Source organism: Phoca vitulina, unplaced genomic scaffold (genome assembly GCF_004348235.1).
Source record: "Phoca vitulina isolate PV1807 unplaced genomic scaffold, GSC_HSeal_1.0 scaffold3, whole genome shotgun sequence".
NCBI lineage: Eukaryota > Metazoa > Chordata > Mammalia > Carnivora > Phocidae > Phoca > Phoca vitulina.
This window is the reverse complement of record NW_022589706.1, coordinates 268,156-294,398: the sequence shown is the minus strand read 5'-3', so window position 1 is coordinate 294,398 and position 26,243 is coordinate 268,156. Positions and strand designations below refer to the sequence as shown.

Genomic DNA, 26,243 nt, shown 5'->3' with positions numbered 1-26,243 from the left:
AGAGGGGGCCAAGATTGGAACCCACGTGGTACCACCACTCATGGTATACCCATTTCACCAAGGGGCAAGCTGAAGCTCAGAGGTTGAGTGCCCACCCCCGACCCCAGCCTGGGAAGACCCCCACCAGGGAACTCGCAGCGCCCCCTCCTCCGTGGAGCGAGGGGGCCCACACCCCTCCCACCTTGCTCTTTTCCTGCTGGAACTCGATCTGAATGCTCGTCAGCTTGGCCCGCAGCTCCTCGTTAGCCGTTTGCACGGCGTCAGCCTCCATCTCGGGCCTCTCGCCCTTGTTCCGGCTCTTCTTAGACATGCTTCCTCTTGGCTTGAGACACTGAGATCCCTCGGTTCACACCCACCGGCCAGCAGGTGCCGCTACGGGCTCCGCCGTGCTATCCAGGTGTGCAGGGCTCTGCTCGTCCTCCGCGTAAACCATCACGTGGGACGCTGGGGAGGAGGGAGGCCGGGTTAGCAGAGAGACAGAGAGGCTGGTGTCCTGGCCTGAGCACTCAAACACAATGGCAGCCAGTGCTGGCTGAGGCCTCCCTGCCTGGGCCACGCACCTGCTCATCCCACGGAGGCCCCGCCATTCACAACACTGACCTAGCGCTTCTCACACTGGATGCCACACAATCTCTCGGAAGCCTGTTGAGGTGGAGAGCCCTGCGCCCACCCCAGAGAATCTGATTTGCATTTCTCACGAGCACCCAGGTGATGCTCCTGGGCGACCACACCTTGAGCAGTTCTGGTGCACCTCTGTCCTTCTCGAGAGGGGATCACACCACCTCCCCCCCAAGCAACCTGTAAACCACCAGCTGCAGCCATCAGTGAGCCCCAGTTACCAAGGGTGCTTGTTTCAAAACGTGGGTCCCTGCGGAGCCCTGAGCTCAGAGCACGAGGTACATGGTGGGACCGAGGAATCTGGATGCTCCATCCACACTCCCAGGTGACTCTGGAGTAGGATCTGAGGATTGCACGCTGAAAAATGGCTCCCTGTCCCCGACCCCCAGACTAGCACAGCACTGGTCACCCTGAGCCGCTAGCTCTGCACCCAGCGGAAGCACCTGCAGTCCCTCCAGGCCTCTGTGCCTGCCTGGCCAGGCCCGAGCTGCTGCCCAGTTGACAGGGGCGTCGTGATGAGCTAACAGCCCCACCAGCACTCACATTCCTCCTGGGGAGGCCTAGGCCCTCAATTTGGTAGGGCTGCCCTCACAGCCCACAGGGTGGCAAAGCCCAAGCCCTTAAAACAAGGCCTGGAGTGACGGCTAGTACCGCGGCATCCTGGGTGCGACACCTAGACCACCTTTTGTTAATCTGCACAACTGCCCTGTGAGGTAGGTGATGGCGCCTAGTGTCGCAGATGAGGGACTAAGGCACAGAGACGCTGAGTGCAGGCAAGAGTCACACAGCCAAGACGGGGCAACAGCGTTAACCCAGTCAAGCTCCACAGACGGACCGGACGTGGTGAGTCCGAACCCAGACTCCAAACCCCGAGCCCTGGGCCAGCCGGACGCCATGCTGCCCCGCCCCTGACAGCACATCTCTGATCGCCCAGGCCCCTTGCTCTGCCTTCTTGCTCTTTCCACATGACAAACCACGCTACACCACGAAGCGAGCTCCAAGCAAGCAGGGCCGGGTCGGTTTTATTCTTGCTGCATCCTCTGTGCCTGGACTCAGAGCTCAGCATGCAGGAGGCCCGCCAGAAGCATTTGTTGAATGAATGAATGAATGAATGAATGAATGAAGCACTTATTATGTGTCAAGCCCTGTGTTAGGAGCTGGGGAGCATATAGTCCTCACAGCACCTGGAGAGATAGGTCCAGATATTAGGCCCATCTTGGAGATGAGAAAAAAACCCAGGCACAGAGAGGTTTAGTAAGCTACCTAAGACCACAGAGTGATTCAGTGGTGGCCATGAGATTAGATCGCCTTGGGAGAGAATGCACAGTAAGAAGAACATTCCAGCATGGGTGAATGCCAGGCTTTAGAGTGGAACAGAAGACATGCAATCAGCAAGGAAGATCGGACACGAGCAGCCTGGAGATAGGAGGACCAGGGAGGCTCAGGGAAGAAGGGGTTTTAGGAAGTGGTCAAGATGAGGATGAGGATGGGAAACTGGCCACCAGATTCAGGAATAGGGGGTCAGTGGCCTCAGCAGGAGCTGCTTTGTGGGGTGGGAGCCGGGAGACAGGCAGGCGGACAGGAGCTGGGTGGGGTCTCACGGACGCTGGCACTTCCGGCAAGCGGCAGACCCTCGATGTCTGTGAGCTAAGGTCCAGCGTGCCCGGGGGCACTGGGATGTTTGTGCAAACCAGCCGATTGGGAAGGCAGAGGTGGAAGCCAGTGATACCCCTCTCGAACAGGAGGGAGCGGCGTTTCTCAACACGCCACACAGGATTATTCAGGGGAGATCAGCATCCCCACTGACTGATTCCAGAAAGGTACATTGTGTCTGCAGGTAAGTATGAACTCCATTTGCTCTGATGTGACTTATGAGAGCATAATCCATAATTCATTCCTCGCTGCTCTGACCTGCCTGCCCTTAACCAGCACGGCAGCACGCAGAAGGCGCCCCGCCCCAAAGAGAGAGCAGGAAGCACTCTTCAGATCCAGCCCCCAGAACGGGGGAGGCTTCTCTCCCCTTGAGTCCATCCCATGGCCCAGCGACACCACCTCTAGGAACGCACTGTAAGGACTCACCAGGGATACAGCCTCTCTATACACACAGGTGTTCTTCCCAGCAACCCGATGCTCAGCCAAAGGGACGGTTAAGTAAATGACACCAAAGGAGGAAGGTGAATGTCACAGAGCCAAAGAACAAATACAATTTCTGATCTCAGTTTTCAGAAATACTCATTCACTGTTTCCATTTGGTCACAAATATTTTTTGAGTATCTGTTGGGCGCCAGGCCCTGGGGACGCAGCAGTGAGGACCAGACAGCCAGGCCTCCCAAATGTTAGCCGTGACGGCCCAAGTGACAGGTGATGTTTATCTTCTTCTTTACACTCTTCCTGATAAATCAGATTTTCTATTTCTATTCCTGCTTTACAGAAAAAAAAAAAAAAAAAAATGATGCCATTTTTCCAAAGGAAGGCAAGCAAGTTTCAGAAAACCATCTGGGTCTAGCTGGGAAAGAGACAAGAAAGAAGCTGAAGGAAAAGCACGTGGGCCCTGTCCCCAGGGCCTCGACAGCCTGGTCTGGAGGCTGACCGACTCTCCAGCCACAGCCGGACGCAGCTGCAGCTCCGCCTGAGTCTCTAAGGGCTGCCTGCAAGGGAAAGGTCACCCGAGAAGAGAGGACACGGGCCACACCCCTGGGACAGAGCTGGCCGTTCTGTAGGGCCAGAAAAGTGCTGTCCCCCAGCAAAGGGCTCTCCTTCACAGTTAAGTGTGTCCTCTCAGCTCATGCTTTGCTGATTGGATGGTTCTCGAAGAGTCACGGAACTTCTCTCCACCTTGGTATTCCCATCTGTTTAATGGGATCCATGGCACTGACCTCACAGGGATGTGTGGGGATTGCTGGCATCCATATCTATGCTCAGCCCAGGGAAGATACTCACCAAACAAAACGAAGCCGAATTTATTAGGAGGAGGAAGGCCAGCCTCCCAGTAACCTCCACGAAGGTTAGGATAACAGGGGCTAAGACGCACCATTGGAAGGGGCCACGTCAAGGTGTGGCCCACCTGGTGTCACGCTGTCCCAGCTTCTCAGTGGCCCTAGTACAACCTGAAGGCCCATTTCCTTCCCCAGCAGCCCCTTCCAGGGACACTGAAGATGCCAGGGAGGAAGGGGCAGCAGATGAGGCATCTGGGCCTCAGGGAGGTCAAGCGCCCGCCCGAGGCGGCACGGCACGCGGGATGCAGGCAGTGAAATGGGTCTATTCCTCAGGGAGGCCCTGGGACAGCAAGCCCAGGGGAGGGGGGGAGAGGAGACCCAGCCCATGGGGAGACAGCACACCAGGAGCATCTGGGGGACCACGAGAACAGTGGCCGGTGAAGTCTCAGGGCCAGTCCCAGACTCCAATTGTTCTCAGACCCCCCTGGCCAGCTGGACCCCAAGGCCCCCTAGTCTCCCAGCCCGGCTTTCAAGGCCCCAAGAAGCAGAAGGGCCAAAGGGCAGAGACAGACAGCAGCAGGACAGGCCAGACACCCAGAAGGGGGGCCATGCCTGGGGACGGACGGCCCAGTTCTTGCCTCCTCCAGGAAGCCTCCCCCAATGAGCCCATGGTCGGGCACCTCCTCTGAGCTGCCAGGGTGGCTGAGGGGTCTGTCAGCCCCTCTGAGGGTGGGATCTTGACTTCCGTCTTTGTAGGGCCTCTCCCCGTGTTCCGCCCAAACTCAAAGCTCTGTGTTTCCAGGAGGCATAAATTCCAGGGAGCAAACACCAAGCCTGCAACGAGCTAACACCAACACTCACTCTCAGCATTTGCCAGGCCAGGGCCTCAGTAAATGCTGAGATGCGGGGACACAGGAGGTGACAGGACCCAAAGCTATGGGCTTAAGTCAAACTCAGGGGCAGGGATGGTCACAGGAGACAGACTCCATTTACAGATGGGGAAACTGAGGCCCACACAGGTCAGGGGCTTACCTGCCTGCCTGGGGTCACAGAGGGAGCGGCAGCCCAGAGGGGAGGGGAGACCCGGAGGCCCCCCTCCCCTCAGCAGGTGGTCAGCGGAGCTCACCTGGGCCTTCAGAGGCCCTGGAGCGGCCAGCACACCACCAGGCCGCCACGGGTCCGGCGCCGGCTCCCACTGTCCAGCAGATGCTGTGACTCATCACAGCAGCTGGGGTCCCCCCTCCCCTTGCTTATTAGGACCCTGCCATCCCAGGGGCCGGCACAGCCCCAGGCGCCCGGCCCCTGCCTGCACACAGGGCTGCTCGCTCTGGCCAGCTGGGGACTCGGCCGCTGGGGCACTCTCCCAGCTGCGACCGGGGAGCCACGGGCCGCGCCCTGGACTTCCTCCTGGGGCCCAGGTTTTTCCTCCTGCGGCCCAGCGAGCCCCTGAGAGCCCGGGTGCGGCGGGGAGGGGCGGCTGCCGTGCGGGCCCCGCACACGCCCCCCACGGCCCCACGCCCGCGTGCCCCACCTCATGCGGCCGACCTGGAAGGGTCAATGCGATTGGGGGGTCACCCGTGAATGCGGTGCGTGCCCTCAGAGCAGAGGGTCTCTCTCCGCTCTGTGAGGCGACGGGGCAGCAGAGGCCCTCCCCAGCCCCCCCGCCCCGACCCGGACCCCCGCCTCCTGGCCTCCACCGCGGCGGCCCCGGCGGGAGATGAAGGTGTGCGGCTGCCGGCAGGTGCTCTGCAGAGTCCGGGGCCGGCGGCCGGGCTCCCGGAGACGCGCGCCACACACACACACACACACACACACACACACTACACACCACACACGCTACACACACCACACCCACACACCCGCGCTACACACACATGCCCCCCCGCACGCTACACACGCGCTACACGCCACACACGCTACACACCACACACACGCTACACACGCCACACACGCTACACGCCACACACACGCTACACACGCTACACGCCACACGCGCTATACACGCACTACACACACACCCGCGCTATACACACACACACCCCACACATGCTACATGCATGCCACACACACAGTATACATCACACACATGCTATACACAGGCTACACACACACACACTACACACACACTACACACACGCTATACACACGCTATACACAGTACACCGGCAGTACACATCACACACATATACAGTACACACCACACACACACTAGACACACGCTACACACCACACACACTATACCCACACTCCATACAACACATACACTACACATGCTACACACACACTACACACAGGCTACACACACACATACACCACACACACTATACCCACACTACATACACTTACACTACACACATTACACACACACTACACACCACATACATATACACAGTACACCCACACTATACACAACACACATATATACACCACACACACTGCACACACAACACACACACTAAACACACATGTGTACACACACTACACACCACACCCAAACTACACACAACACACATATATACACTACACACCACACACTACACACCACACCCACACAACACACACTATACACACTACACACCACACATACTACACACCATACACACTACACACACATTTGCACACACCACATATACACCACATACACATGCACACACACTACATACCACACACGTGCGTGCACACACACACACACCACACATACATACACCACACACGCACACGCCCACTAGCCCAGCAGCTCTGACCAGGACGGGAAAACCCCAGATGTGCAGGAGAAGTGTTTCTGGGTTGTGCAGGCAGGTCTCTCCAGCCCGCGGAGCGCAATTCCCACAGAGGGGTCCCGGGCATCTCGTGAGGCCTGCAGGGAGTCTCCAGTGATGGAAAGCCCGGCTGCCTTGGGATTGCCACGTCAAACTGGGGCAGCACAGGGATGCAGGCTGGGAGCAGGGGGGCTGCACGGGACCACCATTCCCGTTCTCCATCGGGGGGAGCCAGGCTCAGAGGGCTCTGGCCCCACACGGGCAGGCGAGCCCCTCCGACTCGGCCACTGGCTGCCCACCTTGGCCCACCTCACCCCAGCTGAGCCACAGAGCCTCCCTGTGGGGAGGCAGGGCCGCGGCTCTCCTCCTGATTTAGAGATGAAGAAATTGAGCCTCCGACACACACACACACACACACACACACACACACACACACACACACACACCAGAAAGCCACACAGCTAGGTTTGCTGAGAAGCTGGCTGTTCTGGAAGGAAAGGGGGTAAGTGGGGGATGCGCTGTGCCCGAGGGTGACAGGGCAGAGACTGCAGGCCCTGGCTGGCAGGGGAATCGGTGGCCCGCCCCGCCTGCCAGGGCCGCGTCAGTGCGGCACCCTCGCTGGCACGTCGGTGAGGACCAAATGGGACAGTGGGTGTGACAGTACTTGGAAGGCCATGAGGTGTCCCAGAAATGGGCCTTTCACGGTGTGATGAACAAATCACACACACGAAGACCCGATTAGCTGCAGGATGCAGGACTCCCAGTCCCTGAGAAGCTGGGACTCCAAGGCCCCACCTGTCACCTCCTGCCCTCCAGGCCCCGCAAGAATCCCCTCCTCAGTCCCTTCTCCACAGTCCTCCCCAGGATAGGAAGCGCCCCCCTCCACAACCATGGGGACACCTGCTCCCCTAGGGCAGCCCCTAGGCCCTGGAAATCACCTCTTGTCTCAAGTCTAAAAGAAACAAACAAACAAAAGGGCCCCTTGTAACTTCTGCCCCGGGCCCCTTCCAGCACTCGGAAGCCACCCAGAAGGAGTCCATTCTCCCTTCCCCACAGAGGGGTCCTTCAGCGATTTGGAGACTCAGTCATACTCCTAGAACCTTCTCTTCTCCAGGTAACATGAGATCAGAAGAAGAGTGTTTCTGGAGCACATACTTACACCTGACATCTCGACCAGCCCCACACAGGACAATCTCAAGCAAGCCTCTCACAACTATGATGTGGGTCCTATTATTACCCCCATCTTGTGGATGGAGAATTTGAGGCCCAAACACAGTAAGTAACTGGACAGTAACATCGTTAGAAAAGAGCCTGGCAGATGTGGATTTAAATCCCCAGTGGGTCTAACCCTTTGATCTGGGGTAAGTCACCTGAGTTCTCTGGGCCTCAGTTTCTTCATCTGTGAAGTGGAGATCTTTACTGCTCCTGGATGGCAGGTGCTCGCCGTGGGGACGGGGCACCGCAGCGGTACGCACCGCAGTGAGCTCAGGACACGCTGGGAGGAGGGAATGAAGGGCAGCCTTCACTGACACCAGGTCCCAGGCATGGCCTGGGAGTCCGTCCCACAATTGGACTGTGTGATGGTGCCTGTGCATCTTCATATGGGGACAGAAGAATGGCCACCTGCCACCCCTCGCCCCCACAGGCACCACCCAAGCCCCACAGCGCTATCTGCCGGGTTCCCTCTGGAGCTCTCCCGGGTCCCCTCACCCCACCACCTGCAGCCCTGTGGATCTCAAAAGCCTTAAACAGTCTCCCTGTCCCTCACCTCCGAGCCATCGCCCCTGCCCAGGGCGCCTTCGGAAGTGGAAGTCCCCACATCCCACCCCAGTGCAGAAAATTAACAAAACACCACCAGTGATAATGGCAATAATAACAACCAAGCTTCCCAGTCCCCACTGCCTCAGGGGAGAGCACCAACACGACCTCGCAGTGGGAGGTCTGGCTGGCAAGGCCCCCCACCAAGTCCCCCACTGCCTCGCCTACTTGTTTGCTCACCCTGGCCCTGTAGAGTCTCAGCTCCTCCATTTATAAACCACCTGATTGAATAAGTCTCCAGTACCAGCCCAGAACAGGCGCCCAAAACATCAGGACTCTTCCTTGGATGTCCGCTGGATGTGACGTGCTCCTTTCACACCCACCTCCATGGTTCAGTTACAAAGTTCAGGCAGAAGGATGCAAGAGATCCTTCAAGAGACACAGGTTTCCTGAGTCCTTGGTAAAAACAACCTTCATTCCATGAAGCCAAGTATAACCACATAAGGACTGGCATGTGTGTAGGCAGAGATGGGGGCACCCAATGGTGGGCTCAGGTCACTTGCTAGCTGGCCCCTCCCCCTGCCAGCCAGGCTCCCTCAGTGTTTAAACATGGCTGCAGCACAAAGACAGGACCCTGAGCATCAAGTACCTTGGGTAAACAGAGCCGTGAGCAGAGGAGCTCGGCTGGTTGAATGCATCCAGCACGAGTTTACTGCCCACATCCGACCCACAGGCACCACGCATGGTTCGTGGCTCGGTGCCACAATACTGAGAAAGCCACACCCTGCCCTGCCCTATGATGCTCACGGCCTCTCCTGCCCAAAGCCCCCTCCTTGCAGACCTCTGCCTGTCTGCTCCTTTCAACATCTCCACACACAGGTCAGGAGGAACCCAACTCTGCATCCTAAATACAGCCACAGAAGGACACAACGAGACTCTTCCATGGGCCACCACACCTCCATCTCTAGTCACACACCACCGGCCACTGTCACTTGTTATCCTCACCCCAGTCACAGAACAAGCATGGTCATGGCTAAAGCTCAAGGCCAGGTGGAGGGCTGCAGCTGACCCACCAACAGCTGGACACCATGAGGACACTGCTTTCATCAGGAATCTTTGGATGACCTCTGTCACCTGGCCCTACCATGTCCATCTTGATATGTCCCAAAGGAGTAAAGTGCAGCCAAGTTCAGGGAAGGGAGGCCTCTCAAAACACGAGACCTCACAGCCAACAATGCATGGAGCTCAGGTCTGAACTCATGATGCCACCCCCCCCAAAAAAAACAGAGTAACCTCTAATCAGGGCAACACTGTGCAGTCACCTAACCTGCGGCCGCTTTAGCAAAGTCCTGCCCAATGCGACGGGGGTGGGGGCATACACAAGAGGGAGGAACAGAGCGGGGAAGAAATGGAAGAACAGGGGAGGAAATGGTGGAGGGAAAGAGGGAAGGAGGAGGGAGAATCTAGAAAGAACTGAATCTAACTTCCAGTTTCTGGTCTGGCATGTAAGGAGCTTGGAAGTCATCATTTCCATCCGCACAACAAGAAAAAAGCTGAAGAAACTGAAAATCAGTAACTTTTCTTATATCCATCTGAGAACTGAGATCACACGGCAAAATTTGGAGAGGCAGACAGATGGATACTGAGAATAACAACCCTACCAGAGCAGAAACCTCCATGGGAATCAGTTCAGATTCCTTTTACCAAATACCTCCTGTCCAGCCTTCAACAACAACAGAATTACAAGGCATACAAAACCCAGTTTGAAGAGACAGAGCAAGTATCAGAGCCAGGCTAAGATATGGCACTGGTGCTGGGATGATCAGACCAGGACTTTAAAATAACTATGATCAACATGCTATGGGATCTAACAGAAAAAGTAGACAATATGCAAGAATAGATGGCTGAAGTAAGCTGACATGGAAGTTCTAAGAAAGGACTGAAAAGAAATACTAAAGGAAAAAAACAAAACAAAACACTGTAATAGAAACAAAGAACACCTCTGAGGAACTCATTAGTAGACTGGACCCAGCTGGGGAAAGAATCAGTGGGTCTGAAGATAGGGCCATAAAACCATTCCAAACCGAACAGCAAGGAAAACTATGACTGAAACAGAACAGAGTATCCCAGAACTGTGGGATAATTACAAAAGGGGTAACAAATATATAATAGGAATACCAGAAATAGAAGAAAGAGAGAAGGGAACAGAAGAAATATTTGTACCCATACTGTCTGGGAATTTCAAAAATTAATGGTAGACACCAAACCAAAGATCCATGAAGCTCACAGAACACCAAACAGGATAAATATCAAAACCCCAACACTTAGGCATATCATATGCAAACTGAGGAAAATCAAAGACAACTAAAAAACTCTTGAAAGATGCCAGGGGGTGGGAAACAACTTACCTATAGGGGAACAAAGGTAAGAATTATATCCGATGGGTATTAAAGAGGGCACGTACTGCATGGAGCACTGGGTGTTATACGTAAACAATGAATCATGGATCACTACATCAAAAACTAATGATGTGATGTATGGTGATTAACATAACATAATAAAATTTTAAAAATTAAAAAAAAAAAGAATTATATCCGACTTCTCCTCAGAACCATGCACGTGAGAAGAGAATGGAGTGAAGTCAAGCATTGAGAGAAAATCCCACCAACCCAAAATTCTATATCTTGTGAAATTATCTTTCAAAAGTGAAGGAGAAGTAAAGACTTTTCCTGACAAACAAAATTTGAAGAAATTTGTCACCAGTAGATCTTCCTGGCAAAAAGAAAAACTTACAGGAAGTTCTGAGAGAAGAAAGATGTCGTAGGTCAGAGAGACAGATCTAAAAACAAAAAAAATTTAAAAAAAATTTTTAAAGAAATACAGATCTGCACAGGAAAAGGAAGAGAGCTAGACAACGAATAAATGAAGGAAAAATAAAAACTTTAATTTTTCTTATTCTCAATTGATCTAACAGATAAAAATAATAACCGCAGCGGTGTATTACATGATGACAGCTTCTGGACGAGTGACATGAATGACAGCATTGTGACAAGGAATGGGAGGGCGGAAACAGGAAGACTTTGTTGAAGGTGCTTACGCTGTACATGAAGTCACATGGTATTATATGAAAAGGGACTTGGATTGGCCGCACATGTCTATTGCAAATTCTAAGGCTACCACTTTATTTTTTTTATTTAAATTCAATTAGCCAATATAGAGCACAACATTAGTTTTAGATGTAGTGTTCAATGATTTATCAGTTGTGTATAACACCCAGTGCTACCACTTTAAAAAGATAAAGAAGAAATAGAGGCACACCTTGGAGATATTGCAGGTCTGGTCCCAGACCTGCTGCAATGAAGTCAACATCTCAAAGGGAGTCAAACGACTCCCTTTGGTTTCCCAGTCCACATAAAAGTTATGTTCACACCATACTGTAATCTGTTGCATCTGCAATAGCATTATATCTAAAAAAAATGCACATACCTTAATTAAAAAATACTTTATTACTAAAACCATCATCAGAGCTTTCAGCAAGTCATAATCTCTGATCATAGATCACCCTAACAAATATAATAATGAAAACGTTTGAAATATTGTGAGAATTACCAAAATATGATGCAGAGACATGAAATGAGCAAATGCTGTCGGAAAAATGGCGCCAATAGATTGGCTTGACTCAGGGTTGCCACAAACTTTCCATTTGGAAACAAAAAAATGCAGTATCTACAAAGCACAATAAAGCACAGCTCAGCAGAACGAGGTGTGCTTATACAACCGATATGCTGGGGAAAAAGAGAAAAGGGGACACACAGATGCTCAGTTAAAACCACAGAAGGCAGGAAAAGGGTGGAAAACAAAAGTAGGCAAATAGAAAAGTAACAGATGTGGTAGGTATGAGTCCAGCTATACTGATAATCACTGAACTCTCAGTGGTCTCGCTGCACCAATGAGAAGACAGGGACTGCCAGAGTGGGTGGAAAAACAAGACACAGCTATGTGTCATCTACAAGACAACACTGAACTTCAAGACCCACGAGGCTGCCACGGAGCCAGCGGACTTCTGCACGCTCACGGTCAGCTAAAGGAAACAAATCTCAAATGAACTCCCAGCCACCGTGGATCTCTCAGTGCTGACGATCTCTCACCTACAACCAAGATAGCAAACCCCATCCCTTTTGAATTGAAGAAAAATCTTTGTAATAAATTCAGTAAGATACAAATTGCATTATACAAATGATACTCCAGAAGCCCATTAGGAAGCAATGCGGCCCGTAAGAACACAAAAAAATCATAAGGATGAATCTAAATTAAAATCACAAGCAGAGACAAAGCCCTTGCCGGTAAGAACGGGGAAGTTAGCTGAGCACAAATTCTCTGCCTGTGCTCCTGGATGTTCCGTGAGCAGACCTCGGCCCCGCTTCCCCACCACTGCCAAAGTGACGGGAAGGTAACTCTGTGCACAACTTCTTTGAAAGGCTTCAAAGACTCATAAACATAAAGGGTTCACTTTCATATGAAAGAGCCTACCATACATACTCCATTTTATTTATACTCCGAGAGGGACGGAAGGAGATCAAGAAGGAGATGGGGCCAATGTTAAACCCAATTCCTTAAAAACATAAAAGTCACCAAAGAACGTAATCCTTCCCGACATGTTATAATCAGACTCCCTTTACCCCCTGAGCTCTGTTCCTTCCACAGGTCTCTTTTCTAGCCATGATATTCATGCCCAGGAGTTGTGTGGAGGGGAGGGAGTCAGTGTTTTATGAGTTCTGGCAGAGCCAGAGGTCCTGGGACTATAATTCCCATCGATGCTGCATTCTCCGGGGCCTGGGTACCTCTGGAAGTGGGTTCCCTGTGTGCTCGGCAAACCCCCAACCTGCTTCCCTCCACTTCCCAGATTCCCCTGCCGTGGGTGGGGGTCATGTGACCAGCCCTGGCCAACGGTGTGCGAGCAGCAGTGACTTGGGTCATGATGGGGCTGAGGTACGGAAGAGCCCGAGTGACGCCTCTTCTCTCTCTCCCTGGCTGCAGGGACCTGAGAAGCCTCGTGTTGAGATGATGGTGAGACCAGATGGGAGCACCGGACCCCTGAGATCACCCACTGGAGGGGAGCCCAGGGGACATGCACCAGAGCATGCGTGACCCAGAACTGATCTTCAGGGGCTCCTTTGTTACGCAGAACTGCCTCGCCAAACCTAGCTGATACTCTCTTCCTAGAATGCCCTTCCCTCCCTTTCCCACCTATCTGTCTTCTTCAAAATTCAGTTTGGGCATTACCTCCTCAGACGGCTGGCACTGATACCACTCCCCACCCTCAGGCCAGAGGGGTGTCCTCTGCACACCATGGCACCCTGAGCTTCCCTTCTTCACAGTCCCGATCGTGCTGCGTTAGCACACATGTCCACCCCACCAGACCAGGCACTCCTGGCTGGCGAGGCCTCAGTGTCCCTCCACCTTTGGAGAGCCTGGCTGGCTAGGCACCCAAGTAAAGGCAGAGGGCACGTGCCTGTGAGATGGATGACCACATGCGCAGACAAGGAACACCGCAATGCCCTCCTCCACGCACACAGATGCTACCAGACACTGCACAGCACTAGAGACCTCTTCCCAACCTCTTCCACCAGCTCTTCAAGTCCAGCAGGGCAGGGGTGAGGTGCCCACGAGTGGTCACGGCCCGAAACAGAAGAGGAGGGATAGCCCACTGTGTATGCCCAGAGGCCAGGGAGGTGCCTTCCATGAAGGAGGTGACAGATGAGCTGGCCCAGCCAGACTGGCAGGACCTGGGCAGGGACAGAAGCAAGCTGGACGGTCCATCTGTTTGGAGTCTGGAAGGGGCTGGGACAGGGCTGCTTAGTCTCCTCAGGAACCACTCCTCTCCCATTCTCAAGCTATGGGATGTCACCAGAGCTGACCCAGCCCCTTCCAGGGATGGACACTTCCCAGCAGGTCCAGCCTGGCCCTTCCTGAATCAAAATGCCATTGTGTACATGGCACTTGGCAGAGTGACATAAAACCCACATAATGTGGGTCCACCGGCTCCTACCCAACCACTGCTCAGAAGCATTTCCAACTCTCAAGGAAGTTCTTACACACATTTTCAAATTATCACCCAACACCGTGGCAGAGACTGGGGTCATGGGAATTAAGAAATGGTGGATGTGGGAAAAATCTCACAGTAAAAAACGGCTCCTTCAGCACGTACACAAGTGCTCGGACTCCCGGCAGGCATCCATAAACCTGTATTTTGGTTTGTTTAAACCCAAATAACCAGGAGAACATGTAAGCACTTTTAGAAATCCTATTTTAGCATCCCAGTGGTAACACCTTCCTCCCTCCGGGATCAGGAATAAGGGAAGCACCACAGGGACCCTTTAGAAATGCTAAGTGTCTGCAAGTGGTCATCCCTTTAACCCTATCAAGCTCCTGAGAAGGAGGGCTCATTTTCCATATCTTGTATAAGAAGCAACAGAGGCACAGAGAGGCCAAGCCACTGCCCGCACTCACACAGTCAGACGCAGCCCTGCCATCACCCCTGCTCAGTGACCCCTAGTTATCCTTTTCCTTCCTGCTTTTCTTACTTTTGATGGTGATTAGTACTAGTGAAGAGCCAAACCAAGGTAATGAATTTAGATTTCCAAGGAAGAGCCAACTCAGGAAGAGGCCAACAAGTCAGGTCCTCCACTCCCTCCACCCCGGCCAGCTGACCGTAACCCTCTGACCGCACCCAGAAAGCTCTGGCAGAGGGCATGCGGGGATCAAACAAGTGATGGGAGAGGCAGCAGCTCATCTTCCACCAGGCGTTTAAACAGAGTTTTGTACTGAATCTCAACAACAAGCTCACGGAATTCAATCAACTACCCCATTTTACAGGTGAAGAAACTAAGGCTCAAGTTGCTGAAGCGAGGAGCCAAGATTCCACCCAGCCTGTCCGATTCTGCAGGCTGCCCGGTGCAGCCCTCCCCTGCTCCGTGATTCAGACTCCCACTGGGTGGCCCCCACCGCTTCTTCTCTACCTGTTTTCAGGCTAAGGAGCTTCCTGCTGCTTTGCTTCGGGCACTTCCTACTTCCTGCCCCAGAAGACAGCCACGTGCAGCCCTACCTCCTCCACGTCACTGGACACGTACCTGCCATGCCCTGTGTCCCCGGTGCCTCCTAGCCGGGACTCACCCAGGTTGGGGCTCACCCAGGTGGGCTGAACGGAAGAGGCTGGGAGAAGGTGTGCTGTCCTACCAGGGGCCGGATCGGATTCAGGCTGCACTTCTTGCTTGCATCCCACCTGACTCAGCTCCTGAAGTTGCCGCACACCCTGGAGACAGTACATGCCACAAGTCCGGGAGGAACCCGGGAACCAGGGAACTGTGAATAGCTCGAAGATTTGAGATGGTGACATTTCTCGGCCTGTCCATACTCTCTCATCCCCCTGAGGAAATGACCCCAAAGGGGGACCAAATGTACCATCCTGAACTGCGGAGCCTAGAGAGCCAGAAACTACATTTCCCAGACTCCCTTGGAGCTAGGGTTCTGCATGCACCTGTAGATCCGTCATTCATTCAATTCATTCATTCATTCATTCATTCATTCACTCATTTACACAAGATTCGACCCTAGGACAAATGGGGACCCAGGTGGTGCAACAAGGTGCCCATTTGTTAGTGTGAGCCTGGCAGACAGGGTGCGCCCTGGTGTGTTTGGTGTCTGGCCATCATCCCTGCTTACAGCTGTGGCTGGAGTCAGCCTGGACACAATGGCTTCTGATGCCCCAGCTCCCGGGAGGGCAACTCTGGGGTGTTACTCTGGGGTGTCACTCACCTGAGGGTGAGTGTCAAACCTGAGGCCCAGCCGAGACCCTGCTCCTCCACCTTCTAACCACGCCTGCTTCTCTGTATTACACCCCTCGGTTTAAAGTAGCCCAACAGATGAACGCAGATGGAGACTGGGGTGCCCCAGAAACCTGAGTTCAAATTAAAGAGGGAGGGGCACCTTGGTGGCTCAGTCGGTGAAGCGTCTGCCTTCAGCTCAAGTCGTGATCCTGGAGTCCCAGGATCGAGCCCCACATTGGGCTCCCTACTCAGCAGGGAGTCTGCTTCTCCCTCTCCCTCGGCCCCTCCTCTGCACACTCTCTCTCTCAAATAAGTAAATAAATAAATATCTTTTAAAAAAATTAAAGAGGGACACACAAAACAACTTTAAATAACATAGCAGAAAACCTAATACTTTGTTCATGCTTGCTACAAATAGACCCTATCTACACCTATGGTCTACTGACAGAACTTCACGTTCTAGAACCTCAGAATGGCAGTGGAGTGGAGTGTTCTCGAGGCTCCAGCTCCGTATCAGACTGAGTTAGAATCAAGACCCTACCCCACCCCCCCCCATGTTAGCTGTGTGTCCCTGGGCAGGTCACTTGTCTCCCGGAGCTTGTTTCCTAACCTGGAAAAATGAGGTCAATATCATGTGAAGATGGAGGCAGAGATTGGAGTGATGTGTCTATAAACCAAAACACAACAAAATACTGGACAACCAAATCCAGCAACATATAAAAAGAACCATACACCGTGACCAGGGGGGATTGATCCCAGGATGCAAAGCTGGTTTAACACCCAAACTTAATCCATGTAATACACCATAATAATAAGATAAAGGACAAAACCTCATGATCATCTCAATAGATGTGAAAAGGCACATGATGAAATCTATCACCCTGTCATGATAAAAACACTCAACTAACTAGGAACAGAAGGAAACTTCCTCAACCCAATAAAGGACATCTACAGAATGCCCACACCCAGCATCTTATTCAATGGTGAAAGACTGAAAGCTTTCCCTCTACGAACAGGAACTAGGTGAGGATGTCTATTCTTACCACTTCTATTTAACATTGTACCACAGGTTTATCCAGATAAATTAGGCAAGAAAAAAATGGTAAAAGGCATCCAGATTATAAAGGAAGAAGTAAAACTATCTCTATCTGAAAATGACAGGATTTTGTGTATAGAAAACCCTAAGGAATCTACAAAAAAAAAAAAAAAGGAAACTAGTAGACTAGATGAATTCAGCAAGGTGGCAGGATACAAGATTAGTATACAAAAATTAATTGTATTTCTATAGAGTGCAATCAACGATCAAAAACAAAATTGAGAAAATGCCCAGATATAGTCCAGACGACACTGATCTAGAGTGGGACATGGACACTGCTATATTTCCAAAGCAACCAAGGGGATTCCAACATGCAGCCCGTGCCGGGGTCAAGAGCTCTGCTCTGAACCGTCAGCAGAGATGGAAGCTTCTCCAGCGTTTTCTCCCACTTTACCCTGCCTGCCTGAAAGACACAGTCTGTCCCAGGTTGTGCTTCCTTCTGGATTCAACCCTGCAATTCACTTAGGGAAGCCAGCCAAGCTGAACTCCTCCTCAACTATGATATGACATACCAAACACTTACTAAAGAAAGACTTACCAAAGAAAGGTGTGCACTAACTGTTGTTCTTCATTTGGTTTTGGTTTTGGTTTTTTTTGGCAGCATAGTTTATGTTTATTTTTTTATTATGTTCAGCTGTTTTTAAGCATCACCTTACACAGAAGGCTTAAAAGGACACATAAGGTGTTATCTCAAAAATACATCTTCAGATAAATTAGGTTGAGTTTGCAAAACCAGGAATCAGAAAACTCTGGTTCAATTCTTAGCTTTGGATTTCTCATATCTGTCCCAACACCCAGGGAGATGGGAATTATTAGGGTCTCCAGTTCAAAGGCTAAGAAACTGGAATCTGAGGCTCAGAGAGGTTAAGTGACTTGAGCAAGGTCACACAGCTTCACTCCACTAACCCAAATGCCCCCTGTGCACATGAAAGCCCAATGAGCATGAAGGAAATGAGCTTCAATTACTAGGTACCCTTCTCCCTAGAGCCAACCTTAATTAGCAAGTTCAGTCAATGAAGATAACACTGGGCACTGTCACCCCCAGGTCAGACGCCGCCTTCCCTGCCGGGGCGGGGGGGTGGGGAGGTTTACATCACGCTGGGCGCACCGCAGGCATCATCTCCTTTACCTTCCACCTCCCCAACGACGAGCTGAGGACACAGCCCTGGGTCACACAGCCCGTATGTAATGGAGCAGAACTGGAACACGGATCTGGGTTCTTCCCAACGCACACTTGTGCTGACGAGAGGAAATGACACGAGAAACTTCTCTGCCTCATTCAAGTTCATGGCATGAGAAGTCTGAAAGGACCAACTCTTAGAACTCAGTCACATAAGGGGTCCTTAAGTCATTTAAGGGGGCTCACAAAAAGTTGCTTATTTTAAAAAGTGCACCTCAGTAAGTAACTGGCTGTCCACAGAGAATATGTTCAGACAGTGCCTGGTGAGTTAAGAGCTGAGGAAGGCTGGCTCTGAAGGACTGCCTGGTCTGCGTCCCAGGCCCTGCTGTCCCTGTTATCCATGGGGGTCTCCTAGGGCACCTCATCATGTCACTCCTCTGCCTAGATGGCTTCAGGTGGTCCCCCCAGCTTGGGGTCCAGCCCAAGCCCACCAGCCAGGCCAACAGCGCTCTATCCACCTGCATCTGCGTCCTCTGAAGCCTCCCCACACCACCCCCTACTCAGCCCTCCAAACGCTCACTCCCCCTACTCCCGGGCGTGGGTTCTGCCCCCATGCCTCCCTCTGCCAGAGGGCCTGGGCGCCCTGTGGATACTCTCCTTGGTTCACAAGCCTCCCCCAGAAGCTTCTGTAATCTGCGTCAGGGCCTCCCCGACTCCCGTGCTCCCCTCTGACTTGGCCACCCTGGCCACCCTGCCCTGGCATCACCTTCTGACTTGTTCCCATCCAATCACTCATTCATTTCACCCAATCATTCGTTCATTCAAGGATTCATCACGCCTCCCCTCTGCACTGGGAACACCACACAGCCAGAAGTCCCTGCCCACCCAGAGCTGACCTTTTCTGAACATTCACTCCTTCGGAGCAAGGACCCGATCTAGTCAACTTCCTGCTCCAGGACCTGCCCCAGAGCCTGGTACTGAGTAGAAGCCCAGACAATAGAGAGTGACCAAATGAAAATTAGGCATGCTTTCCATTGCACAACAGCTTTCTGGAAAAGCTGTAGGTTGGGTGACACGTACACTGCTAAATAAACACTAGAGTATCCCACATTGAACACCAGCTAGCGCACAATGATTTGATGGCTGTGGTGCATCTATTTCAGACCAAGAGTAGGACAACTGCCTTTCCTGGTGACAGACTCCGTGCAGAAAACTGACTTGCAATCCCAAATGCTGGCTTGCACCCAGCAGATCTTCTCTGAACAGAGGAGTGCTGCCATTTTGCATTTGTTTCTTCCTAAGCAAATGAGGATTTCAAGCCTCAGCTTCTGCACTCCAGGAAATGCATGTGAACGTCCCTTTTCCCCAGGGCCCTTTGCAATAAGCCGGACACAACTCGGACTCCGAATGCTTGCTATGGACTCAGACTCCATGAAAGGCAAGTCTACCTTTTCAGGCTGGCAGAGCCTGTTTCTTCCCTTCTTCCCCCCAGCTCCATTCGCGGGCAGCATTTCCTGGGGGCCAACTGGGTGCTGGGACACTGGAGCTGAGAGACTGAGCTCGCAGCCTGACCCTCCAGGATCTACGGCAAATGCAGACACGCATTTCTCATTTATTTTCTGCTTGGTCACTGCTGCTCTCCCACGCCGACCCATGCGGCCCCATCACACACTCCAAATAAAAAGTCCAGGACGCTGGGACTTTATCTGTCAATTTCCCAGAGCATCCATCCTCGGGCCTGGCTTCTAATAAGCACTCACTCTTCTTTACTGAAACTCCATGCACAGACATGTGGAAGGAGACAGTGGAGTTCTCAGCCAGGGCCTGGGACTGGATGAGTGGACAGGGGGAGAAGGCAGGAAGACATCATGGGATGCTTTTAGGTTTGCAGGAGGCAGGAAGAGTTCCAAGAGGCTACAGAACTGGTCCCTACAGAACACACACCCAGGAAACAGGGGGCTGGTGGTTTGCACCCTGGTGGGACTTCATCCAAGGTGCTGGGGCTGGAGGGCTGGTCAGGCCTGACGGCCCGAGGCTCATGTTTACGGAGCAAAAGGCTTTGCAAAGGTACCAAGGTCCAAGTGTCTCCCTTCTTCCTGGCTGTCCAGGAATTTCAAGGCTTTAAAGTAGCTAGTGACATCTGTCCACCACAGGCATGTGGCTCACGAGTCCCACACTTGCCACTGTGGGCCCAGGGCCAATCTGCAGAAACAAAGACCCAACCAAGGAGATTGCTTTATCAGGTCTATTCTTTATAAGTCATGTTCCTCAAGAAAAAAAAAAAAAAAAATGCTAATCAAAGAAAAACTGTGAGGGTTCAGAAAAGCAGACACAAGTAATTTACAACCCACCCCCACAAAACACACACACAATGTCTTGGCAGCCGTTTTTTCCAGAAGGAAATGACCAGCAGTGAGCGGGTACTCTGTCCCAGACCAGCTCCGGGTGGACCATCACACTTGGCCCTTGAGTCTTACCGATGAAGAATGACTCTCCCACGTCACAGACGGGAAGACAGAGTTTCAGTGAAATCAGGTGTCGGGGCTCAAGGCCGCCCTGGTAAGAAGTACAGAGTCCAGGACCTGAAACCAGGCCTAACGCTAAATCACAGCATGTCCCACACGTGCCCAAGATCTGTCTTCCAAAGATTAGGCAAAAAAAATTACCTAACTTAAATTCAATATTTAGATCTGCTCACAAAGTTCAAGTCATATCATTCTACCTGTGGGGTCTTTTTCTCCCAACCAGGCTGTAAGCTCCGTGAGACCGGGGCCACGGCCCACACTTCTCGCCTCCCCACCAGCACAGAGCAGGCCCTCATCTGCCACCAGTTTGGAGAAGATGAGGCCAAACCCTTCTTACCTGGGCTCAAAAGCTGGCCTCAGGACTGCATCCAGGATGTGCAGCACAGCCCCGGCTGAGTCTCCCCACCAGCGCCCGGTCCTCCCCACAGAAATTCGTCCCCCTCACTCCCTGCCGGGGCCTCCGACCTGCCCTCCTCTGCACCTCTGCTCCTTCCCTCCCCCTGCCTGCCCACAGCACCGCCCCTCTCCCCAAGTCTCTACCCCGCCTAAACCCCAAATCCTCCAAGGCTAATGTCACATTCATTCTTTCCACAAACATGCTCTACGTTCGTGAGCACCTGCTGTATGCCCAGCTGTGGGAGGAAAGGGGAAGGAGACAGGTCCTGTCCCTCCAGCACAGAACATTCTACCAGGTCAGAGAGACAGAGGAATGGGCAGCTCCTAGCGCAGGCCCTGGGCTCTGAGCTCTGTGCGTTTTAGCTCAGGGAATTTTATAAGGCTTTGAAATAGATGCTGTCATTCTCCCCATCCCACCTTCATTTCAGAGAAGTGGACAAGGGGACCCCCCCCAAAACTAAGTGACCCACCCAAGATCATGGACTGGGAAGTGGCACCCACTGCTCAGAGTTCTATCCACACGAACCCTGCCTATTGTGCTGTGAACTTCAAGGTCAGTGTCTACAGCTCATCCACGTCTGTGTCCCCAGGGCCCTACGCAGGGCCCTGACGCAGCAGGGACACAGCCCCGCTTGCTGAACAGAGTGGTTTCTGCCTCCAGGAATAGACACACGCTTCTGCTCCAGGCGTTGACGTAGCGTTCCCGGCCGTCGGCGGCCTCCCGATCGTGATGAATAGCCCGAAGCCCTGGCAGCGCCCACATCAGCGTCTGTCTGGCTTCCTCCCTGAAACCCAACAGACTCCATCTGGGCCCCAGAAAATTGCTTTGATGCTGCTGGTGGGAAGCAAAATCTTTAAAAAGCACCTTTGCAGGCACGGGCTTCTAAAATCCGCTTCCTAGACCGGCACGGGGAGAAGAGAACACGCAGGACACGTCTACACCTGGGCCTAGGCTCCTCCTGCCCAGCAACACTCACAGACAAAAGACGCCGTTCTGTGCTGGAGGAGGGCAGCCTTTAGGGACCTCGGTCGGGGCGACGACCGTCCTTAGCGCGGGGGTCTTAAACAACACTCCTAACTCCTAGTGTTACCCTGAGAAGTGAGCGAGAGGTGACAGAAGAGCAGTTCGCCCAGTACTAGGCACAGGATACATGCTCACTAAACGTTAGCTCGGGTCAGTAGGATTACTTTACTCGGCCACCACTGTGGTCCACACCACTGTGCCTGATGCCCTGTAACCACTGAGGGAGGGAGGAAAGGGCCGCGAGTCCCCCGGGAATACAAGAGCCTAGCCCACAGTCCCTAAATGGGAGCCAAAAAGCCCAGAGTGTTTGAATTCTGGCCACAGCGCCCCACAGCGGCGGCACTGGTGCACTGCAGCCGGATCCAGGCGCCCCCGGGGAGCACCGCCGCCCACCTGCCACGGAACCGCCCACCTGCCACGGAACCGCCCACCTGCCACGGAACCGCGAGAAGACCTGGCCCGGGAAGAACTGGCCTCGGCCCTCACGGCCCCGGCAGTCTCTAAAAGAGAAAATGGGACATTTGAAGCTGATACCTAGGGAGTGTGTGGATGACCCCTTAACCCCGAAACGTAAGCTCCAGTTCTCTGATCTTGAAACTTAGAGAAGTCCCCTCCTTCAGAACCTCCTCACAGAAGCGGGCATTCCTTAGCAATTCCAGCAGACCCCACGCCACCTGCCCGCCCCGCTTGGCCACCATGGCCACCTCGCTTGACAACCGAGCAGCCAAGCTTTTTCTTGACAATTACTGACTTTGAAAAAACGTATATACACTTCCAGCCTTATCCTAAGCGATAGCATCCACACAAAAAAACAGGTTTCAGGTGTGAGTTGTATTTTTTCCAATTCACACTGAGATGAGTATTATTAAAATAAAACGTGACTGTCCACGTGCCACCTAAAACCTTGTCCTGTACGACAGAACCACACGCCCCGTGGAGAAATGACCACTCCCTGAGGCCCCTTCCAGCTCGGGGAGTCTGGATTCCTCGTCTGACCAGAGTCTAGCCTGAGGCCTGCATACAGCAGGGGCTTACTGTCTGCTGAGGAACAGTGACGATTCAAGGCCCAGTTTTCCATCTCTGGCTGCCCGAGACCCACCGCCCCTGGCAGGAGGCAGCCAGCTTCTGTTGTGCAGGGCTGATAAATACCACGTGTGGACATGGCTCTAGAGGCCGAGGGGGAGGCAGAGCGAACAGGACACCAGGCCAACGCAGAAGAGAAGTGGAGGGATGAATTCGCAGAGACTGTATTCTGGGGAGCCGCATCTTAGCCCGCTAAGTTATTTTAATAACTTGGTCGCTTTCACATCAAACTTCGCGCAAGAAAACCCTTCAGAGATGTTGCATCTGCCTTCCCAGAAGGGACTTACCACAAAGCGTGTAAAGAAGGACTGGGTGCCTTCCAAGTCCCAGTTTCAAGACAAGCTAAATAATTGAAGGGGAGGCCTTCTGTGCCCTTAGCAATTAGGCAAGGAATTTGTCAGATGGTTACGGTCCTTTAAAAAGATAGGAAATGAGTGGGGGTGCATTTCAGCCTAGAAAGAGGCACTACTGAAGACGTAGACACGAGGAAATTTAGGGAGACTTTCAAGAGCCCTCTGATGCTGGGCCCACCTCTGCAGCCCACAGCCATCCTCCTTGCCATGGGCCCCACCCCAACACCCCACACCCAGCCACGACCTACTGACATTGCCCCAAACACACTGCCACACCTGTGCATGCCCTGGCTCATCAGTCAGGACAGCCCTTCCTTCCTTCCTTCTCCACCTGGAAAACTCCTATTCATCCCTCAAAAGCCAAGGGATGATGGCCAAATCCCACCATCACCTCCCACGTGAAGACTACCGTCATACGGCAGCACAGAGCACGTGGGGGTGGGGGTGGGAGTACATTAGATGAGGCCGAAACGAAGTTCTAAAGGGCTCTCCTTCCTAGTTCAGTGTGTAAAGGAGGTTATGGTTCGTGCCTAGGCAGCAGGATGTCAGGGAGGAGATGTGAACAGAGAAACACGTCCAGACCCGTGTGGTGGGAAGATGTTTCCAGCGGCAGTGTGGGAGTCAGGCTGAGATTGGATTCGTGACACGAGATCTGTTCTCCAGCACGAAGTCGTATATGCTTGGCTACGCACATCCAGAGCTTCCGTCCCCAGAGCCGCTGCTGCGCCCAAGTTGTGAATGCAGGTGGTGTGCGGAACAAACAGTTCTCCCCCCCCCCCCCCCCCTGCAGCTCTCCCCCTCCCCTCCCCCTGCGGTGCAACATCAGCACTCACCACCCCCACGGCCGCTACCGGCACAGCTCTGCCCACCAGCTCTGGTCATTTACTCCTTACGATAGCCCTAAAAAGTAGGTACTATTATTGTCCCATTTCAGGGATGAGAAAATGGTGTGACAAGGCAAGGAACTCGCTCAAAAATGCCCTGCTAATAAGTGGGAAGTGAACCCAGGCAGTCAGGCTCTGGGGCCACATATGGTGGTTGGGAGAAGCACAGTGAACTCCAACCTCACCCTTAAAAACTCAGCCCAAGGATGCCTGTCCAATTTACCCTAAAGAAACCAAGGAGGAGGGAGGCAACTATTTAGCTGCAGGGACATTCGTGGATGTGTTGTTTACAATAGGAAGATACAAAACCAGCTATATGTTTGCTAAATACCCAACAGCTAAGTGTATTCTAGAACATTCATGGGACACCACAAAGTCATTAACACCAAAGTTCTATGTGGCACTTTCCGGTTTGAGGTCCTCCCGCCCTGGGATCTCCTGGCGTGCTCGTGAAAATGCAGGTTCCTAAGTCTCACCCTGGACCTGATGAGTGGCAAAGCCTGGAAGGAGGGCCTGGCAGTCAGAATGTAAATTTCTTGCACGTGACTATTTCTGCATGGCAGCGTGTGAGAACGGCTGCTGAGGATGCCCATTTATTGCCACGGGAAGGAGTGAGCTCCATGAGAAGTTTTGTTCACTGCGGGGTCCTCAGTGCCTGGCACAGAGTAGGTGCTCAAGAAATATTCTGTGCCTGAACGAACCCCTTGATCAGCAAACTTTTGAAATGAATCTGTTTAGCGTGTCTACGTTGCTGAGCAGTCCATGTTCTTTGGGGGAGCAGGAACCGTGAGCGTCTCTTCATCCCCCTGTGCCCACGCAAAGCCAGCCCTGGGATGTGGTCTGCCAGCAAGTGAACAAGGGAGCAGTGCACGCTTATGCCCTTTTTAACATTTCTGAAATTAGAATGTGTCTTACAGCCTCACTCTGTCAGTGTTGCTTTCTGCCCCTTTCTTTAGCGGTACAAAAATGATGATGCATCTCTCAATTGATGGCATCTTAGATTTAATAGAAGATGGTAACTAACGGAGTCCATGATTCTGATTTAAAAAATTAAAATCAGATGCCGACATAGCTAACAGATTGCTGTGCACTCCCTTTCTTACGATCTGCAAAAATTAATCCAATGCCATCTGTTCTAAGCTTTTGGCTTCAGCCCCCAGTAGTTCTGGCCACCCAGCTCTTAGCTCCTGAGATATAAATTCAAGATCGGATGCAAATGGCAGGTGGCACCTGTCTTCACCTGGACGCTCCTGACAGCATCAGCTGGAGGGTTTTTCAACATCTTCCTTGGTGGCGCAGGATGTGCCAGAGGCCAGTGCTAGTTGGTTACTCCGCTGGCCTTGGATGTTCAGCCAGGCACGTGGTCTGTCCCCGACAGCTGTCAGTCCCGCTGTGACTTCCTGGCACTCGGAGAACCCGGACCTATTTCCTGTAACTAGTCCCATGGCTAGTAAGACAGTCGAGTGCCCTGCGTGAGTCATTCTCATCTGCAAAAGGGGACCTGGGGATGGGAATCTGACCCATTACCCAGGGTTGTTCTGAGAACCAAGTGAGATTCACCTGAAAATTCCCTAAAAAGCAGCAAGCTTTCTGTACAAGGTAATTAGTGACATTTAGGAAGCGACAATGCATAGATACAGAAATCTTCAGATTCTCAGACACACCACCCAAGCCCTCTGAGCCTTGGCCTCCTTGTGTTTACACTGGATCTAACTGGGTACGTCTTCATATTCGCCATGCAGGAGACCCAGCTCTCTGCAAAGCACAGGCCAGATCCTTGCGGGGGCGGGGGAGGGGGGCTATTCCCAGTGAAGTCCTCATAATAGCGCTAGGCTGGCTCAGCTTGGTTCCATGGGTCATTTTAG

General features: G+C 52.6%; 1 protein-coding gene across 1 annotated transcript in view; it reads right to left on the bottom strand.

Annotated features, from left to right (window-relative positions):
• Positions 1 to 26,243, bottom strand: part of JAKMIP1 (janus kinase and microtubule interacting protein 1) — a 121,956-nt gene that overhangs the window by 61,442 nt on the left and 34,271 nt on the right. Inside the window, exon 2 of the mRNA XM_032399682.1 lies at positions 182 to 444. Within this exon, the coding sequence (XP_032255573.1) occupies positions 182 to 310 (129 nt within the window). The 5' untranslated portion in view covers positions 311 to 444. The remainder of the gene's footprint in view (positions 1 to 181; positions 445 to 26,243) is intronic.